General features: G+C 47.9%; 1 protein-coding gene across 3 annotated transcripts; it reads right to left on the reverse strand.

Annotated features, from left to right (window-relative positions):
* Positions 1-9,117: 9,117 nt before the first annotated feature.
* On the reverse strand, positions 9,118-17,404 carry EIF4EBP1 (eukaryotic translation initiation factor 4E binding protein 1). Of its 3 annotated transcripts, none has more exons than XM_048829128.2 (4): positions 17,238-17,404; positions 12,499-12,573; positions 10,906-11,076; positions 9,118-9,517 (listed from the first exon to the last, which is right to left on the reverse strand). In XM_048829128.2, exons 1-4 carry the CDS (start codon positions 17,377-17,379, stop codon positions 9,486-9,488), a joined length of 420 nt encoding a protein of 139 aa, XP_048685085.1. In that variant the 5' UTR covers positions 17,380-17,404; the 3' UTR covers positions 9,118-9,485. The 3 variants fall into 3 exon arrangements, with proteins under 3 accessions (XP_048685085.1, XP_048685084.1, XP_048685086.1); XM_048829127.2 differs by having other exon boundaries at positions 12,490-12,573; XM_048829129.2 differs by lacking the exon at positions 12,499-12,573.
* Between the last annotated feature and the right edge of the window lie 6,013 nt (positions 17,405-23,417).

The following is a 23,417-nucleotide window of genomic DNA, read 5'->3' on the forward strand; positions in this document are numbered from 1 at the left end:
GAAGTTAAGTGGAGATTTTCATACTCCAGGAAAGGTTAACTCATCCACCCAGCACTGTCACTCAGTGGTTTGAAGAAATCCATACCCCTGAGCAGCATAGTTAGACCGACCTACCCCCCAGTGTAGACAGCGCTAGGTTGAGGGACGAATTCTTCCATTGACCTAGCTACTGCAGCTCTGGGAGGTGGATGAATACAGCAGCAGGAGAACCCTCCCAGCGGTGTCCTGGGTGTCTACACTGAAGTGCTACCACGGCACAACTGCAGCCATGCTGCTGGAGCAGTTTACGTGTAGACGATGACAAAGCCTTCGTAGCCTGCATCTCTCACCCCTTTACTGCTCAGTTTTATCCCCCGATGGAAAATCCCCATAGAACTGAACGGCAACAGTGTTAGAGGTTTGAGCAACTACCCTGAAGAACTGAACAGAGGATTCAGCCGCAATGGATTGGATGCAAAACCGAACAGAAGGAACTGAAGAGAGAGGGAAATCCGGTCAGTCTTGAAAGAGTCCCCTCCCTGTTCAGTTCCACAGGGTTTTGCCATAAGGTCCTGCAGTCTCTGCACTTCCCAGCACTGAAAGCACTAGTGCCAGAAATAAAATACAATGCATAAAAATTATTAACAGGGCTCGATCCTTTAAATGGGTCAGGGTGGAGGGATGTATGCGGGGGGTACGGGACCCGCTAGAACCTGTGCAGAAAGACCACTACTGATTGAAGGAGACTTGGCCGAGGTGTAAGTGTCTCCCTACGGAAGTTGGGTTGCAGGCTCGGGGGGATAGTATACGAGACGGCACATTCTGCTCTGTTTCACAGGGGGCAGGAGAAGGAACAGTTAGTTCAGTGGAGTCTCATACTGGTGTAATGGAGAGCAAGTCTGGCCTTGTGCCATGGGCCTCCTGCCTCCTCAGTTCCTGGGGCGCTCCGCTCCGCGGACAGCCTTCCCCTATTATGGTTATTATTTGTATTGCAGCAGCCCCTAGGGACACCAGTGAGGGAGCAGGGCCACACTGTGCTAGGTTCTGTACAAACACAAGCAGATGAGACCATCGCACCCTGAAGGGGTAGATGAGGGCAGGGTGTGGGGGGTTGTTTCTGATGGGGTTCCACTGATCCCTGACTTCCTAAGGGCCCCAAGTCCCCTGTGCTGAAGGATTCTTCTAGCTCAGACAGTTCCTGTGTTGCATATAATGAGAACAAAACCTGAATCCTTGAGGGGCCAGGCAGCTCGGAGATGGCCATGGAGAGTGATCCTTAGTGCTGATTGTGGTGATGCAGATGCGTATGTGGTAGGAAATAGACCCAGGCCCTTAGAAAGCCCACAAGCGGTAATGACAGGCAGTCACTGGTTTGCAACCCAACCAGCAACCAGAGAATAAAGGCTCTCACTCACGATCACACACCTGCATGTAACACCAACTTCTCTTTCTTGTCTGGTTTCAGAGTAACAGCCGTGTTAGTCTGTATTCGCAAAAAGAAAAGGAGTACTTGTGGCACCTTAGAGACTAACCAATTATTTGAGCATGAGCTTGTCTGGTTTTCAAGGCACTGGGTTAACTAAAGGCACAATTTTAAACCCATTTAGTTAAACCAAAGCTGCAAACCCGTGTGGAGAGTCTGATTTTGGTTTAAATCAGGCTTATTTCAGGTTAGCGTCAGTCAGTCAGGTTGAAGCTGAACCAGATTAAGCCACGATTACCTAGAAATAAAAGTGCCCACACAGGGGTCTGCGGCGGGTTGGTGGGCATGCAAAACCCAAGAGGCAGGCTCTGCTGGCCATGTTTATCACCGCCTTGTGCTGAGCAATGGGAAGTGAATTGGGAGGAGGTTTGCCCTGTGCTTGACATGTCACCCCAGCACAAATGCAGCAGCTAGACTTCCAAAGCTGCAGAGTGCATTTAGCAGCTAGTGACAGATTTGCACCGATCATTTTCAGACAGCTTTGCATTCCAATGCCTGCAGGGTGGTTACTCTCACTGGGATTAAAGGTGTGCTAAGGAGAAGGCTACTAACCACGTGAGGAAGAAGCAATCAGCTGCTGTCACATGCATTCCTACCTGTTAACCCCCCAGGAGAAGAGCTAATGTCTGGAAAGTTTGGAGACACACAGGTGCCTTTTCTGCAGTGTACTTCCCCCACAATCCACAGCTTAGCAGCACCGTTTCTGGTCCCCAGGAGCTGGTACACACAGCCCTCTTTGTCCCACTGGGGAACGCACCTCTTGGGGAGGGACCCCTCTCAGTGAGTCTGAGCCTATCCAGAGGAAAGCAGTTAGATTTGCTGTGTAAACTCTAGGTTTGCTTGCTTTGGGACAGAGCTGAGCTGGGTCTCCCTTGAACACAGGAGAGTTAGTTTTATCCGTACCAGTTAGGAAACCTATATGCATTGTCAAGCCATCGTGTATTTCCACCCGACTAAATCAGGACAACAGGAAAACACATTGTGTCATGCTGTTGTTTAAAGGAGTCTCCATTTCCTCCTTAGCGAGGTTTCAGTCATTTATTGTTTGGCCCTGCATTAGCAGTCTGAGCAAAGAGATCAAGGGTTATCTTCCCAGCCCCAGAGATGGCCCCTGCAGGCTCACGGCTGTTAGGAAGTTTGTTCCACTGTGGCCTGTGCTTTATCAAGCAATAGGTTTCAATTTTTTCACCAAACAAAAAATAAAAACTGCAGCACCCACCCAGCACTCCTGAGCCATGCTACAAAACAAACTAGCCTATGAAACACCTTTCAGTAATAAAGCAACACACGCAGCCCAGCACTCACATGCCATCCTGTAACAACAAACCAGCAGGCAAAGCCCAGCACCGAGGAGCAAATCAGTGTATGCAGCCCAGTTCAAAAGAGTGGCCCTACAACAACAAACCAACACACACAGCCCAGCGTTTATGAGGGGTTCCGTAACAAGAAGTCAGTGGGTGCTCACATTATAAAACTGTTTGTCCAAGGAATCAATGCACACATGCAACAAACACAATCTGGGTAAGGAAAGGGGTTTGATTTCCAGGCTTAGAAAGGAGTGAGCCGGAAGACAGTCAGCAAGGAATAATAGGGATTTTTAAACCATGCCAAATACCTGGGGACTGGGCTTCCACATAAAGATGCAGCAAAGTGACAAGAGACAGGAAATCTAATGCAAATACTGACACCCAGACCATTATGTTAAAAAATCCCAGCTGTGCCATTTCAACCCAATCAACAATTCCATTAATCACCTGCCATTAAACATGTGGAAGGTCTGTGGGTACTAATGATAGGGGCAACACTTGCATTAGGCTGGCAGCTAAGCCTGTATTTTAGCACATGGTTTACAGACAAGTAATGAACCCCAGAAAACACAGAGATCTGTATTGGAAGGGCTTAGCTGCTCTTTGCACATCTTATGCAAAAAGAGGGGAAAATTAAGGTTCCTCAGGGCTCGGGGATGCAGTGTTACCTAGTAGTTAGAACAAAGGAGTGGGAGGCAAACTCCCACTCTTATACCTTGCCCTGGGAAGAAGGGCTACAGAGTGGTCAGAGCAGAGGGCTGTAAGGCAGCACCACTCTCCAGAGCTCTTCCAGACTTTTAGAATCTCCCTGTGTAATCTTTGGGGGGCAAGATCTGGGCCAATGTTGCTCCATCTGTAAATTTCAGAGTAGCAGCCGTGTTAGTCTGTATCCGCAAAAAGAACAGGAGGATTTGTGGCACCTTAGAGACTAACCCATTTATTTGAGCATAAGCTTTCGTGAGCTACAACTCACTTCATTGGAGGCAACTGAGACTCCTACTGCTTACAAACTCAGAGGACTGGTGTAAGGATTAATGAATGCAAAGGAGAATCGGTGTCAGGGGACCAGCCAGGTGAATACACAACAAATCAACATGCATTTTTAAAATAGCATGTAGTTCCAATAAACTATTCATGAATATACAGTAGGACTCCTATTTTATGAACTAATTGGGGGGGTTAATAAAACTGAACATCACAAAACTCCATCATTCAGTGATAGGGTACATAATAATGGCGACAGATGTCTACAGTACAGTGTGCCGGATGTTTCTTGATTTGAGAGAAGCTGCGTCTCTTCTTTGGTTCAGCTTTATAACTGGATGGGAGATAATAATAAACATCAAATAGCTTATTTAAAAGATATCGTGGAATCTACCAAAAAATTATTCAGTGATTTATTTGATCAATTGTAGTTTTCTGTACATGCTTTGGATATGACCAAGCTCTTTACAGCTTGCAAAACACAATTTCTAAGCAATTTAGGATAAGGAAAATATATAGGTAATCAAATCTCAGGCTTCAGGGCTGATCGCTCCAGGAGTCAGGAAGGAATTCTGCCTTCCACTAGAGCATTTCATACTTGACTAGGTGCTTCACGGTGATACTTTGCCTTTCTTTGAACCATCAAGTATGAATCACCTGTGGAGGCTACACTGGCTTTGATGAGGCAAGGGCCAAGGCCCAGATCCACAAAGGTATTTAGGCTCCTAACTTTCATTTGTTTATTTCAGTGGAAGTTAGGAGCCTAAATACCTTTGTGGCTCTGGGGCCAACTGTCTGATTCATAGATTATAAATCCTGGAAGGACCACTGTGATCATCTACTATGATCTCCTGTATAACAGGCCATAATACTTCCTTCGTTTGATATGTGAGCTCTTATGACCAAGATTTTTAAAAGTGAACAGTGATTTTGGGTGCCCAACATGAGAACCTTAAAAAGTTTGGATCGCAGGGGAGCTCAGCACTTTCTAAAATGTAGGGCCTGTTAAGATGTCTCAAATTAGACACCCAAAGTCACTGGGCACTTTTGAAAATCTTTGACCTATACTCAGAAGTGACATATCTGCCTATGCGTAATTGCAGAAAGGATTAACGATATTTGGAAGTATTTGCTATATGTTCAATGTGGCTATTGTAGATGATGTGGGAAACAGAATCAGTGAAAGTTAATTTACCGTGATTACTTCTAGCAAGAGGCAGTGCTCATCTGAAAAGTCCAACTGGGAGCACATAAAGATTTTAATGGGAATAAATGTCCAGCCACTTTTGCACCAAAACAAACACCTACAGTATCAAACATCCCTTCCTAGCTGAGCTTTGTTAAAGAATCCCATGGGCTGAGAAACTCTCACAAAAAATGAGACCATCTTTCCAGAGACAAATCAGCTGGACATGCCTTTTTATTTTTGTAGCAGCTTATTGCAGGCTGTCCTATAAACTGTGCAACATTTCCTGTAGCAGATCTATTGTCACCCCTTGGAAAGGGGAAGGAACATCACGTATGACTCCTGTAACCAGTATTCCTACAACAGAGCTGCTTTTGATAGTTCAGGTTAGATACACTTAGGTTGCATTAAATCCTTAATAACTGTGCTCCTTATTGTAACCTGATGCTGGATAAACATCACAGCATGCTCTCTAATAGAGAAAAATCTGCTTAGAATGGGCTTATCCTGCAGTCTATGCAAAACCCTGAAGTGTCAAACATGTAACAGTTGTTTTGTAAATGGCTCACCTTGTCATTTGTCTGCCAGTGTCCCTCAGCTGGTTTGAAAAAACCCTGTTTTTGAAATGCGACCTGAGCATCCTGGTGTATGGAAACTCATGTTATCCAGTTCTCTGCAGAGCCAAACTTGACTGGCCGCTCAAGATAATGAGTGCACAGCCTGGGCTTGTCTACACACAGAAGTTATATTGCTTTAACTATACCAGTGCAGGTAAAACAGTACAGCATCCCCTCGTATAGACGCAGTTTTAGACCAGTATAGTTTTGGGAAAGTGAAAATGCTGTAATGCTCTAAGACACCTTTGTACTGAGAGAACTGTCCCCCTCCGGGTTGTACCAGTGTAACTATTTCAATTTAAAAACAAATAAACCAACCCCCCCCCCCACCCCCTCACAAAATAGTTACATTGGTTGAGAAATTGCACGGAGCAGGCCTGAAAGCATCTGATGAAGTGAGCTGTAGCTCACGAAAGCTCATGCTCAAATAAATTGGTTAGTCTCTAAGGTGCCACAAGTACTCCTTTTCTGTTTATGGGTGTTTATTTAGAGCAAATAGTCCATGTCATGTGCTAATCCCTCTAGTTTCTCTCTACAACATCCGTAATTTGGATAGGATAGTTGAAATGTTAAGTTCTGCTCTGGTGGTTCTGATATTTGTGCTGGTATCTTTAATGCCCAGTCTGGATACTGCTCCAGAAAAGCCATCTCAGCACAGACACAAAGCACCTAAGCTGTTACCCCCAGTTCTCTGCTGGTTAGATCAGTGACCGGAAGATTGGATTCCTTTTGGAAAACATGAATACGATCAACTCTTGTGCATAGCTACCAGCCCTTGAACGAAAGAAAGAAAACTCAGCCAAGTGAGGTGCATATGGATTTACCAATTAACAAAGAGAGGCAGTAAGTTCCAGTAGTAACTTGCTCTATTGTACACATTCTGCTAATGGTAGGAAAAGTTCCCTGGATACAGATCACATTAAAACCCTACACAAGTGCTCAGCACTAGTGTCAAGATAGGGATGGAATGACAACTGAATACCTGTTCCTGTCAGATTGCAAGTGTTTCATTTCAAACCTTATCTTCAATGCAGTTTGATCGGTGTCATTTCTTTTGTCTTTGTTTCCTTTGTAATTCTCAGAGTAATAGAGTAATTTAATGACAGGTTTCAGAGTAGTTTAATGTGATGTGTCCTTTGTAATTCATTAGCAGACTTTTCAACAGTAAAAAGCAGATGAAGACACATGATCTGCCTTCTCCCCCAGATAGTCTTGTGGAAAGCCCAACTTCCAATCCACATCCCAATGCTTTACACTGTGTTCACTCCCGCCCTCAAGCACCCAGTCAGACAAAACCAGCAGCCCATTGTGCCTTCAACAGCATTGAAAACTAAACATCAGGTCAAAGCTGGTATTTATTGTCAAGCTATAAATAATCCCTGCCCAATAAAAGCAGAGAATTATAAAGGAAACTCAGAATTTAAAGACAGTATCTAGCTAGCAAGACACTAGAGTGCTGTCTGCAACCTGCTACCATGCATTGCTCTGATCCAGTTGTCCTGACTCCAGCAAAATTATTGATTTCAATTAGCTTTGTCAGTACAGAAATGCTGGATTGGGCCTGGTGCCCTGTACCAAAGTGATCTGGTGAAAGACAAGCTCTAAGCAAGAATTTTAATATAGGTCAGAAAGAAGAGACACTCGAGAGAGAACTAGGATAAGCAGTCATCATTTATATGATGAAAGGGTTTAGTGATTTGGTTGAAGAGGGATTGCAGGGAGTCCCTAATCAATACACTTGAACTGGAGGCTCAGACTTACCTACCTCGAAGATGATGCTAGGTAGAATGGGGGACAGGTGTTGAGGTCCTTCCTACTGCGGGTAGGAGACTTGCTGCAGACTCCACTCTGGGAGCAGAGGAGCTGCTGAATTGCTCCTCTTAAGCAGACATAGCTGCAGGTGTCTCCTTTTAAGACTAGATGGGCTAGAGAGAGCTTCCACCTGTGGGCTTGCTGAGGCTCGCCCTGCTACAGAAGGAAGCTATTAAATCCTCTTTTGAGGGAGGAGGGGAGGTGATTGTATGCAAGAGGGGTGTTTTGGGGTGCTTGTGAAAGGATGAACCACCAGAGAAGATGGCTACAGAGCCTCTAATGACACAGGGCTTGAGAACTCATTCTGGAAGCATGCTGGGAAGACGTTTCAATCTCTTGCAAGTGACCAGACATTGGGGTGTTGTGGATTTCTAGTAGTCCTTGGAAGCATTAAAGGTGACCTCAGTCCTAAAAGGCTATCTGGCCTTTGGGGCATTCTAGATGTTTTGTAATGGGGATTATCAGTGTGTGCTATTTGCAAGACTAGGCCTGGCAGGTCTAGGTCCTTCCCCAAAACCTAAATGCCTGCTCCTCCCCCGCCCTGCCAATTAACAGGGAGGAACCAAGCCCGGGGCACAATGGCATCCATGGGACAAGGAAGGAGAAAACAGGAATAGGAGTGAGGTCACAGGTTAAAAATGAGGGCTCTAGAGGAGGACACTGTGCAGAGAACCCTCAGGAAGGCCTACCGCTCCTCAGAGGTGTCTAAGAAGTCAATGGACACTGCCCGGAGACACGACTGGACAAGGGACTGGAAATAATCCCCAAGTTGCAGAGCCCCCACCCCTCCTGGAGTGATTGATAGCGGTCCTGGCCTGTGCCAGGAGGAGGCTGACAAGGTTGTCCTGTAAGTGTGGGGTCCTGCATAGGGTGTCCATAAATCAGCAGGTGTGGGGAAGAGTGCAGCCGGAACCTCAGGAAGAGGTTTGGGAGGAGCTGGCAGAGGGGCTGCAACCTGATGCGCTACATGAATGTATGCCGGGGTCTCCCTCTCACTGCAGAAGGGACAAGTGTCAGGGAATTTGTGAACCATGTCACATACACGCCTGTGCTCATGGTTCCACGGAGGAGCCACCAAGATCCCTGGTGGGCCCAGAGTATACTCTGGCCCACTGGAGTTCCTCACCCTCCCCATGCACCAACAGGTCCTGCCACCCTGTGTGGGGCATAAGGGCAAGGAAAGGGATGCTATGGGGCATGAGTGTGTACAGATGTGCTGCGGACGCAGTCTGGAGCCAGACCAGCTGGATGTCTTTCAGTTGGCTGAGGTGGCGTGGGGGTAGAGGCCCAATGACACGTTGTGGAAGGGGAGGGGTGGGAGCACCCACCCACAGGACCAGCTCAAGGAAAGTAAGAGAAGCAGGAGACCAGGCTGCCCTCACCTCCCGAAGCACACGACAAGGGACACACAGGGTAGGCAGCCCCATTCGCTGGTCAAGTGCTGCAGGATGCACCCAGCCCCTCTGATTGTAGTCCAGGTGGTCTCTGATTCTGGTGGCCCCAGCCAAGTCCATCCTCTGGCACACCAAGGGGGAACTCCATCACCTACACTCTAAGGTACATCAGTGGGTGCTGCCCAGTGTCTCTTTTTGGAGCACTTAGGCCCAGGCCCTTGTATGAAAGACTTTGGCCTCAATCCAGTTTGTGGGATTGCCCTAGTATATCTTTCCAGCTCAGTAATAGGCAGCAGTTAGCTTGCTATACTCAGCAAAGACCAAATACCCACAGTACGGCATTAACAGCCAAACCTGGAGACCCTAAATGATTTTATTTCTCCCCTGATATTACATTTCGGTCACCTTTACAGTACTGATATACACCAATTAACAAAGGCATAGAAACATGAAATAAAAAATCATAGAGAGCTTTCTTCCTCTCACTGTTGTCCATCGCCAGCAGGAGCCATACTCATGGATTTATACCCATATGAATCAGCTGATACTTTCAGTCCTCACGTAATAGAATGTGTTCTGCTCTCAGTCAAAGCGAATGGACTGCCCTTTGCAGGAAAGAGCAAGTCACTCAGAAAAGCCTGGCTATTCTAAAAGCCTAGCTGGTGGGAGCCCTCACACCGAGGTCCCATTCTTCACCAGACAAACACTCTCAGGGCACACACTTTAGATGTCCATGTCAAATTGAGCTTCCTCGCCTGTTGAAAAGAAACGACAAAAATGCAGGTGAGTACTTGATGAAGTCCTATGTTAAATATCAAACACTACACGGATGTGACACTCAGAGATCAGCAGCCTCACAAGAGCACAGAAGTTTGGATGTGGCAGTGAAGATTGGGGAAACTCTCAGCCTGCTGGGTATAGGGATTGAGTCTTGCTGGAGAACTGTTGTGAGAGATGGAGGCTTGCTCTGTCTTAGGGGGAAAACCATTCCTCTTAGGTGGTCTGATGTTCTGCTCTTCTTCTACACAAAGAACATCTACTCTGCCAGCACAGAGCACACAGAGCCTCAGAAACATGATGCATCTGAGCAAATCTGAGAGGAGAATTCCGCTCTTCATTTGGAGCCCTTCTCAAAAAAAATCCACAACAACAGAAGTATTTTCTACCTTTTCCCTATGACACATTTGACCATGAATGTGGGTTTCTGTTCGCAACAAGAGGCAAATGTAATTTTTAGTCAGCACAGCGTGATGCAATTACTGTTGCATGTATGATTGCTATTGATAGGATGCCAGCATAAGCAAGGATGCTACTACTCCACTGCCCTATAAAAGATATCACCTCACCCACCCTGTCTCTAACATCCTGGGACCGAAACGGCTACAACACTGCAAACGACATAAATGGTCAGCTCTGCTACGCTCCTTATTGCCAGTGATGCAGAAGAAACTTTTCAGAAGAGGAACAAATCTTACTTTGACTTGTAGGCTGATCAGTTTTGATATTTGAAGTCAGGGGAGTGAGACAGTAACCAAAAGTTACCAGCCAAATCTTGCTCAGTAGTTGATGTGAGCTAAGCTAGGAAACTCAACCTTCTTAGTTTTCAGTGGACACATGCCCACATCACAACACTGACAGTGCAATTTACAGTAATTGGTCCTTGAGACTAGACATATCTGCAGAGAGATCAAGAACTGTATGGGCCACAAACTCAATTCCCATACCTTTCTGGTGTAGGGAAGAAGCACATTAGCAAAGGACGTAACTGGCAAAGCTGGGCTGCACCTGTTCTACAGATAGAGAATTCAGTCTCCTGGGCTGTTAATCCAGCAGTACGTTTCACTGCTGCTAAATTAATATGAATGAGACAGAGGGAGAGAAAGAAGGAACCACGCGTGATAGATGTTAATGCATTACTGGAAGGTGCTCATACTACAGTGATGCGGTCGGTATAAGAACAATGTCAGACCCAGAGATATCTTGATTTAGCCTGTATCCACAATCCACACACAAGCCTCAATTCCTCCCGAGCTGTTATAACAATACTCTGGCTCCAGTCCGGGTGTGCTGTTGTGTATTTTCCAAGGAGAAAAGGTGCAACTTGCAAGTTATTTTCAGGCTTTGCCAGGGGGTGCCCACTCACCTACGCCCACCTTCTCCTCGTAATTGTGGACATGGTTGTTTTCAATCTTCAACTCCTCCACATTTGGACTGGTAACACCTGGAATGTCTGGAAGGTCACAAGGTGAGGCTTTGGCAACTGGGGAATTGCGGCATTCCATCAAAAACTTCCGGTCATAAATAATTCTTGTACCTACAGGGGAAAAAATGTGAAATACTGTCAGCTTTTAGCATATCTCAAAGTGCTTTACAAGGAAAGCAAGTATCATTAGCCCTAACTTACATAAAACTGAGCCACAGAGAGGCCAGTAGCAGAGCTGGGAACAGAATGCAGGACCCGGTCCAGTGCTCAATGCACTAGGACACACTGCCTCCCAGTGAACACCTAGTTACAAAGTCTACATGAAAAGAATATTTACGCTCCTGCAAAACCAGGAAAAAATCAGTCAAATTAAGATTTAAACTGCTTCTGTTAGTCTCATCCCATCTCCCTTCTGGCTGCAGTACATAAATTTCACATGCTTTTCTGAGACTACCTAGAATTCTGAAAGCCCACATGTTTAAGCAGATAGATCAGGAAATTTGTAGTGGAAATTGCCTCTCTTTGTTAAGTCAGATGTTTAATATTATTGGAGAAGAGTTTTCTGCATGGCGGTATTGCCTTTGTGCGGTCTTGGCTGGCTGTCCAGCTCAGAAAACTTTGTTTACATTTGTCAGGATTACAGAACTAAAACCAAGACATCACTCCCATTTTATTTGCTGTTTATTTTAGTGGTGAATGGGACCCCACCCTATTGTTGCTGGTTTGTTAGAGCAGAATAAAATTACATCTTTATTAGTGGGCAGAAAGCAACCCTTGAGGTGACGGCAGAGTTCAGACCAAGAGACCCTGCAAGGATTTAGAAGGAACATTGTGTAGGCTGAGCCGCCCATTCCCCTACCAAGGCATCTGATGTTGGAAAAATATCAAACCAGAGTAAAAACATCCATAATACAGAAATAATTCAAAACAGCACTCCGAGGCGAGGGCTGCAACCTCTCATTTCAGGATTGGACATTTAATACGTTACCCCCATCCAACCAAATAGGACAAAGGAATCCCTTCCCTCCCTCCAGCCCCCCATGATCTCAGCTGGTGGTATGCATGTGGACAAGAAGAAATCAGAGATAACGTCTCTCCTGGAATGCTAGGCACACTCCTATATTCCATATCATGGCTGTAAAGTCATGTAACTAGATATTAAATTTCGAGGAAATTATGCTAATGATTTTCCAAGACATTGGAACCTTTTCAAAATTGAAGATAATTGTGACTAGTTTCTACAGATCAAGGAGGTAGAATTATACCAGCAATGTCGCCAGTTCAGATCTATGCTCCAGTACAAGTGCAATTAATCAGGATTCGGGTAAAGAAACAACCCTAGCCTGCAGTTATAGACTTTGGTAGCTGGAAGACTTACAAAATAAGGACGGGTTCCTAGAACTGCAGTTAGTATACTAGGTACTAGGAGTACATTTCATAACAGGCTGAAGAACTGCAATTCCTGGTTTACATTCATTCACGCAGAGTCACATGCCTTGAGCTATTACTTATGGAACTAAATACCCTGTATACCATGCTTTGATTTGTTACAACAGTTGTCAACACAAGGGGATGGTAGGGCCTCTTCTATCAGAGAAGCACGCAAATCTGTTAACAAAAAAATCTCAGTTTCAATTCACGCTATTATAAGAACCATTTGGTGAAATAACCTGCATCAGCTTCTGCAAAGCAAGCTTTACTCCCTGTCCCACGACAGCTGATTCATGGGTTTGCCCCTCATTTCCAATAGAGCCCCAGATATGCACAGGGGGTTCTGAATAGCAGAAAGAAAAGGAGTACTTGTGGCACCTTAGAGATTAACAAATTTATCTGAGCATAAGCTTTCGTGAGCTACAGCTCACTTCATCGGATGCATTCCTAACAACAAAGAAAGCTCCTTGAAACCCTAGCAAACTTAGACTAGTGCACTACAGACTCCTAATTAAGAGAGTTTTTTTTCCAGAATTTGACATCCTGACCTATCAGTTTCCTTCTTAAGGACAATGATATACCTCTTGGAAGTGATGCACAAGTTACTAAATCCTAGAAAGTGCTCACGTTTCTGGCTCAGCAGTTATTGTCTTCAAAAGTTTAATGGCTCTAACCTGTTAACTGTATGGTCCCTGGGTCCAACCTCACATTCCTTGTGTGCCCCAGGCTCCCACTGACTCTCGGGGGAGTGTAGGGTGACAAGGAATGCAGGCTCAGGCCCTGACAGTGACAACCTGCTGCAGCTCCCCAGCTGCTGAACTCATTAAAAAGCCATGCGTGATTTCAGCTTCTGCCTTTGGTTCATTTTAGGGGTCATTCAGCATTCTCACAGCATGGCCAAGCATACTTTATTCTCTCAGCTGCCTTCTGGTCAAGATGGACAAGGTAACCAGCCTCCCCCCAGCCACAAAAACTGTATGGTGTGGTGTGGGTATACTGAGCTGGAAGCATACACAGCACAGAGAAGCCTTCCCAACCCAGAGCACTACACACTCCCCATAAAAAACTGTAGAAACATTCTTCTCACTGGCAAATCCCTCTGCCAGCGATCAGAGTGCTACACTCAAAATCACCCACTCTCCACTGCTCATTTCAACCCACGGACAAGAACATTCTACATGATGTGTGTTTACATCAAGGAACTGAGTGCCTGAAGCAGAGCTGGCCACAGCTCCCAAGCAATTAGCTGATGTGGAATTTACTGAGAGAAGGACAATATCCATGTGCCCTGGCAAGGATCCAGGACAAGCCCTTAGTGGAATATTAAAGAGAACAGGTTTCAGAGTAACAGCCGTGTTAGTCTGTATTCGCAAAAAGAAAAGGAGTACTTGTGGCACCTTAGAGACTAACCAATTTATTTGAGCATAAGCTTTCGTGAGCTACAGCTCACTTCATCGAAAGCTTATGCTCAAATAAATTGGTTAGTCTCTAAGGTGCCACAAGTACTCCTTTTCTTTTTAAAGAGAACAGTCTCCGTAGGTTTAAAGGTTATGACTGTTTCTTCCCCACAACCCTCCCACTCTCACTTCTTGGTGCTGAGGTCTGATTTAATTTTATTTATTTTTTTGTTCCCGACTGCTGCAAATGAAAACCACTTTTCACCTCCTGTGCTGCCACAGGGTAGTGGGTCCTTTCCCCTGCTCTCTGATCCCGTTCTGATGGGGCTCTTGGAGCACAGAAGGATCAGGTAACAGTTCCGAGATGGCGCATCTGAATCCTTAGCTCATTTTGGTGGCACCAAGGCTAAGCTTGGACCCACAGTAAACCACAATTCAAAGGTTTTAAATCTACTTCAGCAGCTGAATTTTACAGACCCAGGAATTACTCCGGCCCAATGTGAACATCTCTGCCCACATGTTCCTGCGAATGGAGAATCCTGGCTTTCCAGAGGGCCCAAAGAAGTGCCCAGATGTTCTCCCAGGAGGAACATTTCTATTCACTAAAGTACATTCTGGGGACTCACTAACTCCTTTGGATGACTGGAGGGTGTTTTCCTGATGCCACTGAAAACAGCAAGTTAGATAAAGGGAACTCCACTTCCAACAGTGTACATGAGGGACGCCGGCAGTACATCTCAGGGTTACAGCTCTCCCAGGGTCACCTCAGGACACGTTAGTCAAGGAAGAGCTCATCTTTGTTAGACTCTATGCAGTGGAGACATCGTAAAGCCAGAGCTAGGGGTCAAGAAGTAAAGGAGAGCTAACTCGCACACGTCCAATGACTCAAAAAGCAAATTATTTCCCTTTCTTTCTGCAGAATGGAGTTTAGCCTATTGCCACAGAGCCTGCAAAAGTTGGTAGCTGTGAAGCGTTTCCTAATCAGTGGCCTTAAATAAATTATTCAAAAACTAAAAGCCCACTCATTCTGTAATAATATTGACATGAGACTAAAGTGACTATTTCAGGAACACAAAATAGTCAAGCTCTCCTGTGGTTTTCTCTGAGAAATCATATTCCAGTATCATCCCATAATGACTTAACATGACTCCCTGGGGTTCATATCTGGATTTTTCCAATTCTTTCATTTTCACCCAAGGTAAAGGAAGAAAACACGTACTGAGTTTGCTTGGAACGTATCAGAAACAGGGAGATCATAAACAGTCAAACCAATTTTAAATCTCAGGGTAATAATCTCCAAAAGCCACAGAGAACGTATTTGCCCTTCCAAACTTCCTCAGAACCAACTACGGGTCTGTCTGTCTCTCCTACAAGCGCTATAGCACAGCAGCAGAGCTGCAGCTATGTTGCTGCAAGGCAGACACTTACTAAAGAGACAGAAGGGGTTTTTCTGTCACTGTCGTAAATCCACCCTCTCAAAAGGGGTAGCTAGGTTGATAGAAGAATTCTTCCTCCAACCTAGCAGTGTCTACACCAGTGCTTAGGTGGGCTTAACTATGTCCCTCAGTCTGAGGGCTTGTCTACACTACCCGCCGGATTGGTGGGCAGCGATTGATCCAGCAGCGGTCAATTTATCGTGGTCTAGTATAGACGTGATAAATTGACCACTGAGCACTCTTCCGTCGACTCTGATACTCCACCAGAAAGAGGAGTGCAAGTGGAGTCGATGGGAGAGCATTAGCTGTCGACTTAGCACGGTAAGTAGATCTAAGTATGTCGACTTCAGCTATGCAATTTACGTAGCTGAAGTTGCGTATCTTAGATTGACCCCGTGCGGTAGTGTAGACAAGCCATCAGTGACACTGCTAGATCAACCTAAGTTTTAGGTATAGACCAGGCCTCTAAGACCAACAGAACCAAACTGTGATAATTTGCATCAACGGCCAGGACGGTTACTGGGGATTTCTGATTTTGGCACTAAATCCTGTTTGCCTCAATGGAACTACTTGGGAGATTAAAGTGGAGAACATTTGGCTCTGTAAAATTAGTCATGGGTGTTCCATGGCTAATTAAATTTGCTCCTTTATTCTGAATAGTGCAACTTGATGGATTGTTTACAATACTTTACAGTACACCTGTAAAGGGATGATGACATTTTGTTAAAGCTTTTTAATTAAACCTTCCAAAGGAACAAGTATTTATGTAAAACAGGACTGCACTTGAGAACTGTCTCTGCTACTGAACAGTCCAATGGTCTTTTCATAATAACTACTGGGTTTATGGATCAGCACAAGGACGATCAGGGAGACTATACTATATTAAGAAATATTAGCAATTTCTTAATTCAAGCTGGTCTACAGATCAGTACATTTAAAGTGAGGTTTGAAGGAATTTTATTTTAGACTATTGATAGTAGTTTTGGAAAGAGAGATGAAAACTCCATTGTTAATAAATTACAGGGGAGCAGGCATGAGAACATAAAAATATGGTAACTACCCAGCAGCAATAAAATGCAAGTTAACAGATAACAAGCAGAACCAAACTGCATTACTACATGGAACTTTTTAACTCACCCTATACTTTTCAATCCATAAAGAAGCATGCATTAAAATATTAATTCTCCGGATTACCCAGATCACTGAGAAATTAAATAGAATTCTTGAAAATAAAGGCTACTACTAGTGACTAGATATTTTGAAAAATTTCCCCATCCCTTTTTGCTATTTTTTAATCATCTGTCCTATTCTATACTGATTATCTTTCAGCCTTCTGAGTATTTAACTTCTTCTTCTAGCCAAAACAGGCTTTTCATTTAAGAATGTGTTCAGTTTTTTTGCCTTTACGACACTCTTCCCGTCGCATTCACTTTCCCCCATCAATGGGGTGAAACATGTGAGAGTGACAGCTGTCACTTACCACGGCATGCAAACACCTACTGAGGAATAATCCGTGGCTCCTAACTCTCCTGCACCCGTGGCCCAACGATTGGAAGAGGCACCTAAGGTCCTGCTGATTGTGCTCCCCGAGAACAAGACGGGTGCCTCGCCCAAAAGACGCCAAGACCTTCGGTTTCTGTGTCCAAACTTTCTTAGACCAGCCCAACTGCTGCTGCTATTTGTTTTTTTAAAGAGACGCCGATTGAAGCGTCAGGCTTCTGCCTGAATTTTTTTTTTTAAAGCTCACTACCCTAACCGGCTCCTCCCAAGGTCGCTAGCGTGTAAGATTAAGTAAAAAAAATCCTCCCCCCCCCCATTCATTTGTGTTGTGCATTTGGCAGCCCGGCTCGATCCCAAGCGGGCGGCCCCGGCCCCGGCCCCGCTCGCGCCCCGGCCCCGGCCCCGCTCACCGCCCGGCCCCGCTCACGCCCCGGCCCCGGCCCCGGCCCCGCTCACCGCCCGGCCCCGGCCCCGCTCACGCCCCGGCCCCGGCCCCGGCCCCGCTCACCGCCCGGCGTGGTCCCGAACACCGTGCCCCCCGGCGTGGTGCTGTAGTCGCCGGGCGGCAGCGCGGCCCCGTCGGGCAGGCTGAGGCGCTTGGCGGGGATGGCCCGGCTCGCCGTCTGGCCCCGGCGGCAGCTCCCGGACATGGCGACTGGCGCTGCCCGCGCGCCCGCCGGCGGGACACGCCCCTTCCGCCCCCCGCGCGGCCCCGGGGGGGGGGACAGCGGCGGCGGCGGCAGGGCGTAGGCGTGGCCGATCGCTGACCCCGCCCCCTGCCCCGCCCCTCCCCATACCCCGGCCCCTCCACTGCCCCAGCCCCTCCCACAGCCCGACCCCGCCCACTGCCCCCAGCCCCTCCCCATCCCACTGCCCCCCCCACAGCCCGACCCCTCCCACTGCCCCAGCCCCTCCCCATCCCACTGCCCCCCTCCCCTCCCACAGCCCGACCCCTCCCACTGCCCCCCCGCCCCTCCCCATACCCCGACCCCTCCCACTGCCCCCAGCCCCTCCCCATCCCACTGCCCCCCCGCCCCTCCCCATACCCCGACCCCTCCCACTGCCCCCAGCCCCTCCCCATCCCACTGCCCCCCCGCCCCTCCCCATACCCCGACCCCTCCCACTGCCCCCAGCCCCTCCCCATCCCACTGCCCCCCCGCCCCTCCCCATACCCCGACCCCTCCCACTGCCCCCCTCCCCTCCCACAGCCCGACCCCTCCCACTGCCCCCCCGCCCCTCCCCATACCTCGACCCCTCCACTGCCCCCAGCCCCTCCCCATCCCACAGCCCGACCCCTCCACTGCCCCCAGCCCCTCCCCATCCCACTGCCCCCCTCCCCTCCCACAGCCCGACCCCTCCCACTGCCCCCAGCCCCTCCCCATCCCACTGCCCCCCCGCCCCTCCCCATACCCCGACCCCTCCCACTGCCCCAGCCCCTCCCCATCCCACTGCCCCCCTCCCCTCCCACAGCCCGACCCCTCCACTGCCCCCAGCCCCTCCCCATCCCACTGCCCCCCCGCCCCTCCCCATACCCCGGCCCCTCCACTGCCCCAGCCCCTCCCACAGCCCGACCCCTCCCCATCCCACTGCCCCCCCGCCCCGCCCCGCCCCTCCCCATACCTCGACCCCTCCACTGCCCCCAGCCCCTCCCCATCCCACTGCCCCCCTCCCCTCCCACAGCCCGACCCCTCCCACTGCCCCCAGCCCATCCCACAGCCCGACCCCTCCCACTGCCCCAGCCCCTCCCCATCCCACTGCCCCCCTCCCCTCCCACAGCCCGACCCCTCCCACTGCCCCCCCGCCCCTCCCCATACCTCGACCCCTCCACTGCCCCCAGCCCCTCCCCATCCCACTGCCCCCCTCCCCTCCCACAGCCCGACCCCTCCACTGCCCCCAGCCCCTCCCCATCCCACTGCCCCCCTCCCCTCCCACAGCCCGACCCCTCCCACTGCCCCAGCCCCTCCCCATCCCACTGCCCCCCTCCCCTCCCACAGCCCGACCCCTCCCACTGCCCCCCCGCCCCTCCCCATACCTCGACCCCTCCACTGCCCCCAGCCCCTCCCCATCCCACTGATCCTGGCCCCCTCCCCATACCCTGACCCCTCCCACTGCCACCCCGAGCCCCTCCCCATCCCAGTGCTCCCTGCCTCCTCCCCATACCCCGACCCCTCCCACTGCCACCCTCAGCCCCTTCCCCAAGGTCTGATCCCTCCCCATCCCAGTCCCACTGCCCCCCAGCTCCCATCCCATGCACTGACCCCTCCCATCCCACATCCCACCGCTTCCACCAATCCCCTCCATGCACCCACCTCACCCCCTGGATCGCCCCTTCCTATTCACTCACCCCACTGCTCCCTCACCACGTGCAACAGAGACATATAACATCCTACAACTCTCCTACACTGTACACCCAGTCCCCACCTCAAGGAGTTTTGTAATCCAGACTGACAAGGCAGACAGTGGGGGAAGGAAGGAAGGAAGGAAGTACCTTCGAACGATACGCTTAGGGAGCTACCCTCAGCATCCCCGTCATTCCCATGGCCATAGGCTGGGTTGGTGGCAGGGGGGTTAATGAAGTATTTCTGGGGCACAGGTTCTCCACCTGTCCCATACTGTGCTCCCATGCAACAAACGAAACATGGTTTGGGACATGCTTCCCATCTAGCCATAAGGAACGGGAGGCAGTTGTGCCCCCGTGCCAAGTTCAGGCTCTTGCTACCCAGTTTCTCCATGCAGCTAAGCTCTTCATGCCCCACTTGCCTCCTGAGAAGGCAGCCAGTGCAAGGGTGGCCCTCCTGGGTGGCCTTCAGCACCACTCGCGAAACTTGTGCAGTGACAGATTTCACAGCCTGCTCCTCCTCTGGGTGCCTGGCTAGTAATGAGGGTCACAAACGTGTGAACCTGCATTCATGCTGAATGCTCACCTGTAGAGGTGACAGGGGAGAGAGAGAGGCTGAAACAAAGCATCACAAATGGCCCTTTCTGGGGTCCCTGGTTCAATATCAGGATCATATGGAGCCAAGCAAATGCCCCAATGAACAGAAGACAGCAACCGGATAGCATACAAGAGATCTACTCTCTCTCTCTCTGTCTACCTAGGCTTTTTATACTGCACTCACCACCATGGTGTATGATTGCTCAGCTTCAAAGTCATTCTAACCATCTTTGATTCTAGAGATAGGCTTGCATCAAGGAAGAGTAGAGAGGTTATTTTACCTCTGTATTTGGCACTGGTGTGACAGCTACGGGGATACTGGGTCCAGTTCTGGTGCCCACAGTTCAAGACAGACGTTGATAAATTGGAGAGGACTCAGAGAAGAGCCACGGGAAGATTAAAGGATTAGAAAGCATGCCTTATAGTGATAGACTCAAGGAGCTCCATCGATTTAGTTTTAACAAAGAGAAGGTTCAGGGATGGCTTTATTACAGTCTATAAATACCTACATTGATTTAACCTGAGGGGGTTCTCTGTGCCTGTGTTCTCTGGCACTTCCACTGTGGTACCAGAAAAGATGGTGGTGGTGGGGAGAGCGGACAGAAGGGACAACTGAAAATGTTTAATGGAAAAATTTGAAAATATATTGACAAAAAAGAAAAAAATGTTAATTTCCCACAAAAACTATTACAATTTTTCCTGCCCTCATTGTTCCTTTGCTGTGTCAGGAACTGTGTGTCTCATGGCCTGGATGGTAGCGCACACCCCTCTTGAGTGTTTACTATTAAAAGTTGATTAGATTGCGACAGCCAGTGCCTCTATGGTCTCTGCAGCTGAAGGATGGGAACTGGTGCTGTGGGTATGTGCTTTATCTGCTGGGGAGGAGGAGCTGTGTAAAATAATTAATTGTGTCATACGCAGGTGGGGAATCCTATAAAATGCTAAATTCCATATAAAGAAGAATGCCTAGCTGTTAGCGCTTTTCAGCAGTAGATCTCCAAGTGCTTTACAGAGCAGGTCAGTATCATTATTTCCATTTTACAGATGGGGAAGCTGAGGCACAGAGAAGTGAAGAGACTTGATGACTGTCACCAAGCAGACCACTAGCAGAGCCAGGAATAGAATCCAGCTCTCCTGACTTCCAATCCAGTGCGCTAACCACTAGACCACACTGCCTCCTCTAATATTACTCCATTAAAAAGAGAATTGTCACCTGTTTATTTAGGAATAAAGGGATGGATCATTTCTCCCCCCTCTTTTATATATATTTATTTGTAAGGCACCTGACATGGGAATGTTGTCTCACTGTCCTCTGGTTGGATAATAATATGAGCTCTCAGGGAAGGGGCTGTGTTGGTAAAGCACTGAATACATCTACAGGACTGGATAGATGTTTTGTAATAATCATAACTCTCAGGAACCCAGGGGGTGTGAATTCAGCTTTAGTTTGACAGGCAATGAATAAAAAGGTAAAAAAGGAGAGCGAGCTATGGTAAGCAAATTTAACCTTTGAAATGTGGTTTCTCTCCTGGGTGCAGTTGGCAGCTGCTCTATTGGACTCATCTCATTTTATAGTTTGCTTGTTGTGTTTGATATATGTGTGTATGCATGTGTGTTAGCATGCAGGCATGTTAGAGTGTGTGGATATGCATGTGTGTTAGCATTCAGGCATGTTACTCTGTGTACATAGGTGTTTTAGCATGCATGTGAGTGTGAGTACGTGTGTGTGAGTGAACTCATATGTGTATTTTGGGTGGAACTGCATTATTATGAAGAGTTTTGTCCATTACTGTATACAGATGTACACACCTAAGCCCCAGCTAGATGCTGTGAATAGCCATGTGTAAGTCTAGTTTTACTTGGTGGCTGGGTATTTCTATGGATTAAAGCTTTCTTGGAGCCACCCAGGTGGCTAAGATGAGCAGCGTTTGTCCCTTGGAGCAAAGTCCCCCATCTTTGTGATGAGTCATTTGGCAGCACGCAGTCTGCAAGACCACCCTGCCACTCCAGTTCCAGTGCGGTCCATTCTCACCCCGCAGCATTTCCATCTGCATGCCCCCTGTTGGGCTGCTGGCACTTTAGCAGGCTGATGAAAGGTTGGCCACATGTTTGCATTAATGCAAAGGACGTAATTTGTTAAATCTATGGGACACAGCTGGCCTGGCACCCTATTACAACTCTCCCTGCTGGCTTTGTGGAAGGCAGCTGTGGGGTACAAATGCCATTAGGAAGTATGGAGATGAAGATGCCCAAATGATAGGCTGACCTAGGACAGGGGAAAGGTGTCAGCTACTGTCTGTCACCCTTGGAAATGGCTTTGCATTTACGTCCTGACTGAGATTGTTTTAAAGGGAATGTACATAAATATTAGTAGACGCTGTCCTAAAGCATTTACCAAAAAGCTGTAATAGGCAAACTGACCTACAGAATACATCTGGAAAGAAAAGTTCTTTCTTTCTTTCTTTCTTTGGTTTTGTCTAAGCTACAAAGTTGTGCAGCTTTATTTAGACCACTGTAGCTAAAGCAGTACAATCCTCTCCTGTGCACACAGTTCTGTTGGTATATTTATACTTGTAGAGGTAATTCTGTACAAGTAGTGGAATAACTATACTGGTACAAGCCACTTTTTTATCACTATCACTGTGTTCACTGTTGTGGCTTTATGTGGTAAACTATTTTGGTAAAAAGCACCCCCTAATCGACAAACTCTACCAGGGAAACTTTCAAGTGTAGACCAGGCCTCAAAGGGAACAGGGCTAGGGGGCTGACTATACCTCAGGGTCTGCATCTCATTCTTGCATACACAGAGATGACCTGAGAAGTGTCTTCGCCAGGCAGCACGTTTGTGTGATTTGGCTGTGATACACAACATGCAGGAATGTGGGCCGGTCTAACACTGGTTGGGCAGCAGTGTTTATCTAAGGCATATGTGTTTTTTCTTAAAAATACTTTTTAAAAAGGAAATAAAAAGTATAAAAGAAATAATCTGAACCTGCAAAGTCTCCCACACCATAGCCAGGTAGAGCCTGAACCCATTATGGTGCAGCACTAAAATTAACGGTCTACAGCGTAGCCTTGTTAGCGTTTGGACTTGTGCTCTCACAAGTGATGGAAGGGCAAGATCCCCCTGGCAATCCCTTCTCAGCTTGGTTACTTTCTGTGCCTGTGGTTGGCTATAAGCATTGGGTCGGAGGGCAGTTTTACCCAGAGGTATCCGGTACCCTGTTGTACAGTGGTCCTGGTAAACTCATTATTGCAAAGAAACGGGAGATTGCCATCGCATTTTTATGATTGTTTTTTATAGTGCAGCCACAGTGTGCCAGGGGCTTTATAGACAAGCAAGAAGGCAGGTCCCTGCGTCAAAGAGCTTACAGTCTAAGGGCTCAATCCTGCAACCCCCTGCTCATTTTGGGCTGATTCACTCTTGCCCTGCAGCTTGTTGAATCATCTAAACCAATGGAAAGTGGGTGTAACTGCTACCTAAGGAGAATGGCAGCATTTTACCCCACTCTGAACTGGTGGCAATGGCTGCAGGGGTGAACCAGGCCCTTCAGCTGACATTCACCCATGTGCAGAGGGCCAGTGAACAGTCCAGGCACCACTTCAGCCCTCCTTGGAGGACTTTGGGGGGGTTTCAGTGTTCCATAGGCCTTGCACAGAGTGATTGTTTTATTGATTGCAATGGGGCTCCCATTGGAACATGGGGATCCTCTTTACTTTGCCTCTGCAATGGCTCATCACGGCCCAGTTCCC

The sequence above is a fragment of the Caretta caretta genome, chromosome 26 (assembly GCF_965140235.1).
Source record: "Caretta caretta isolate rCarCar2 chromosome 26, rCarCar1.hap1, whole genome shotgun sequence".
Classification (NCBI taxonomy): Eukaryota; Metazoa; Chordata; order Testudines; family Cheloniidae; genus Caretta; species Caretta caretta.

Coding starts and splice junctions, on each gene's coding strand:
- EIF4EBP1 (XM_048829127.2), bottom strand. CDS start 17,379: ATGTCCGGGAGCTGCCGCCGGGGCCAGACGGCGAGCCGGGCCATCCCC. Junction 12,574..17,237: donor GTTCGGGACCACGCCGGGCG/GTGAGCGGGGCC, acceptor TTTTGTTAACAG/ATTTGCGTGCTTCTCTGATA. Junction 11,077..12,489: donor ATCAAAGCATGGTATACAGG/GTATTTAGTTCC, acceptor TTTCCCCTGTAG/GTACAAGAATTATTTATGAC.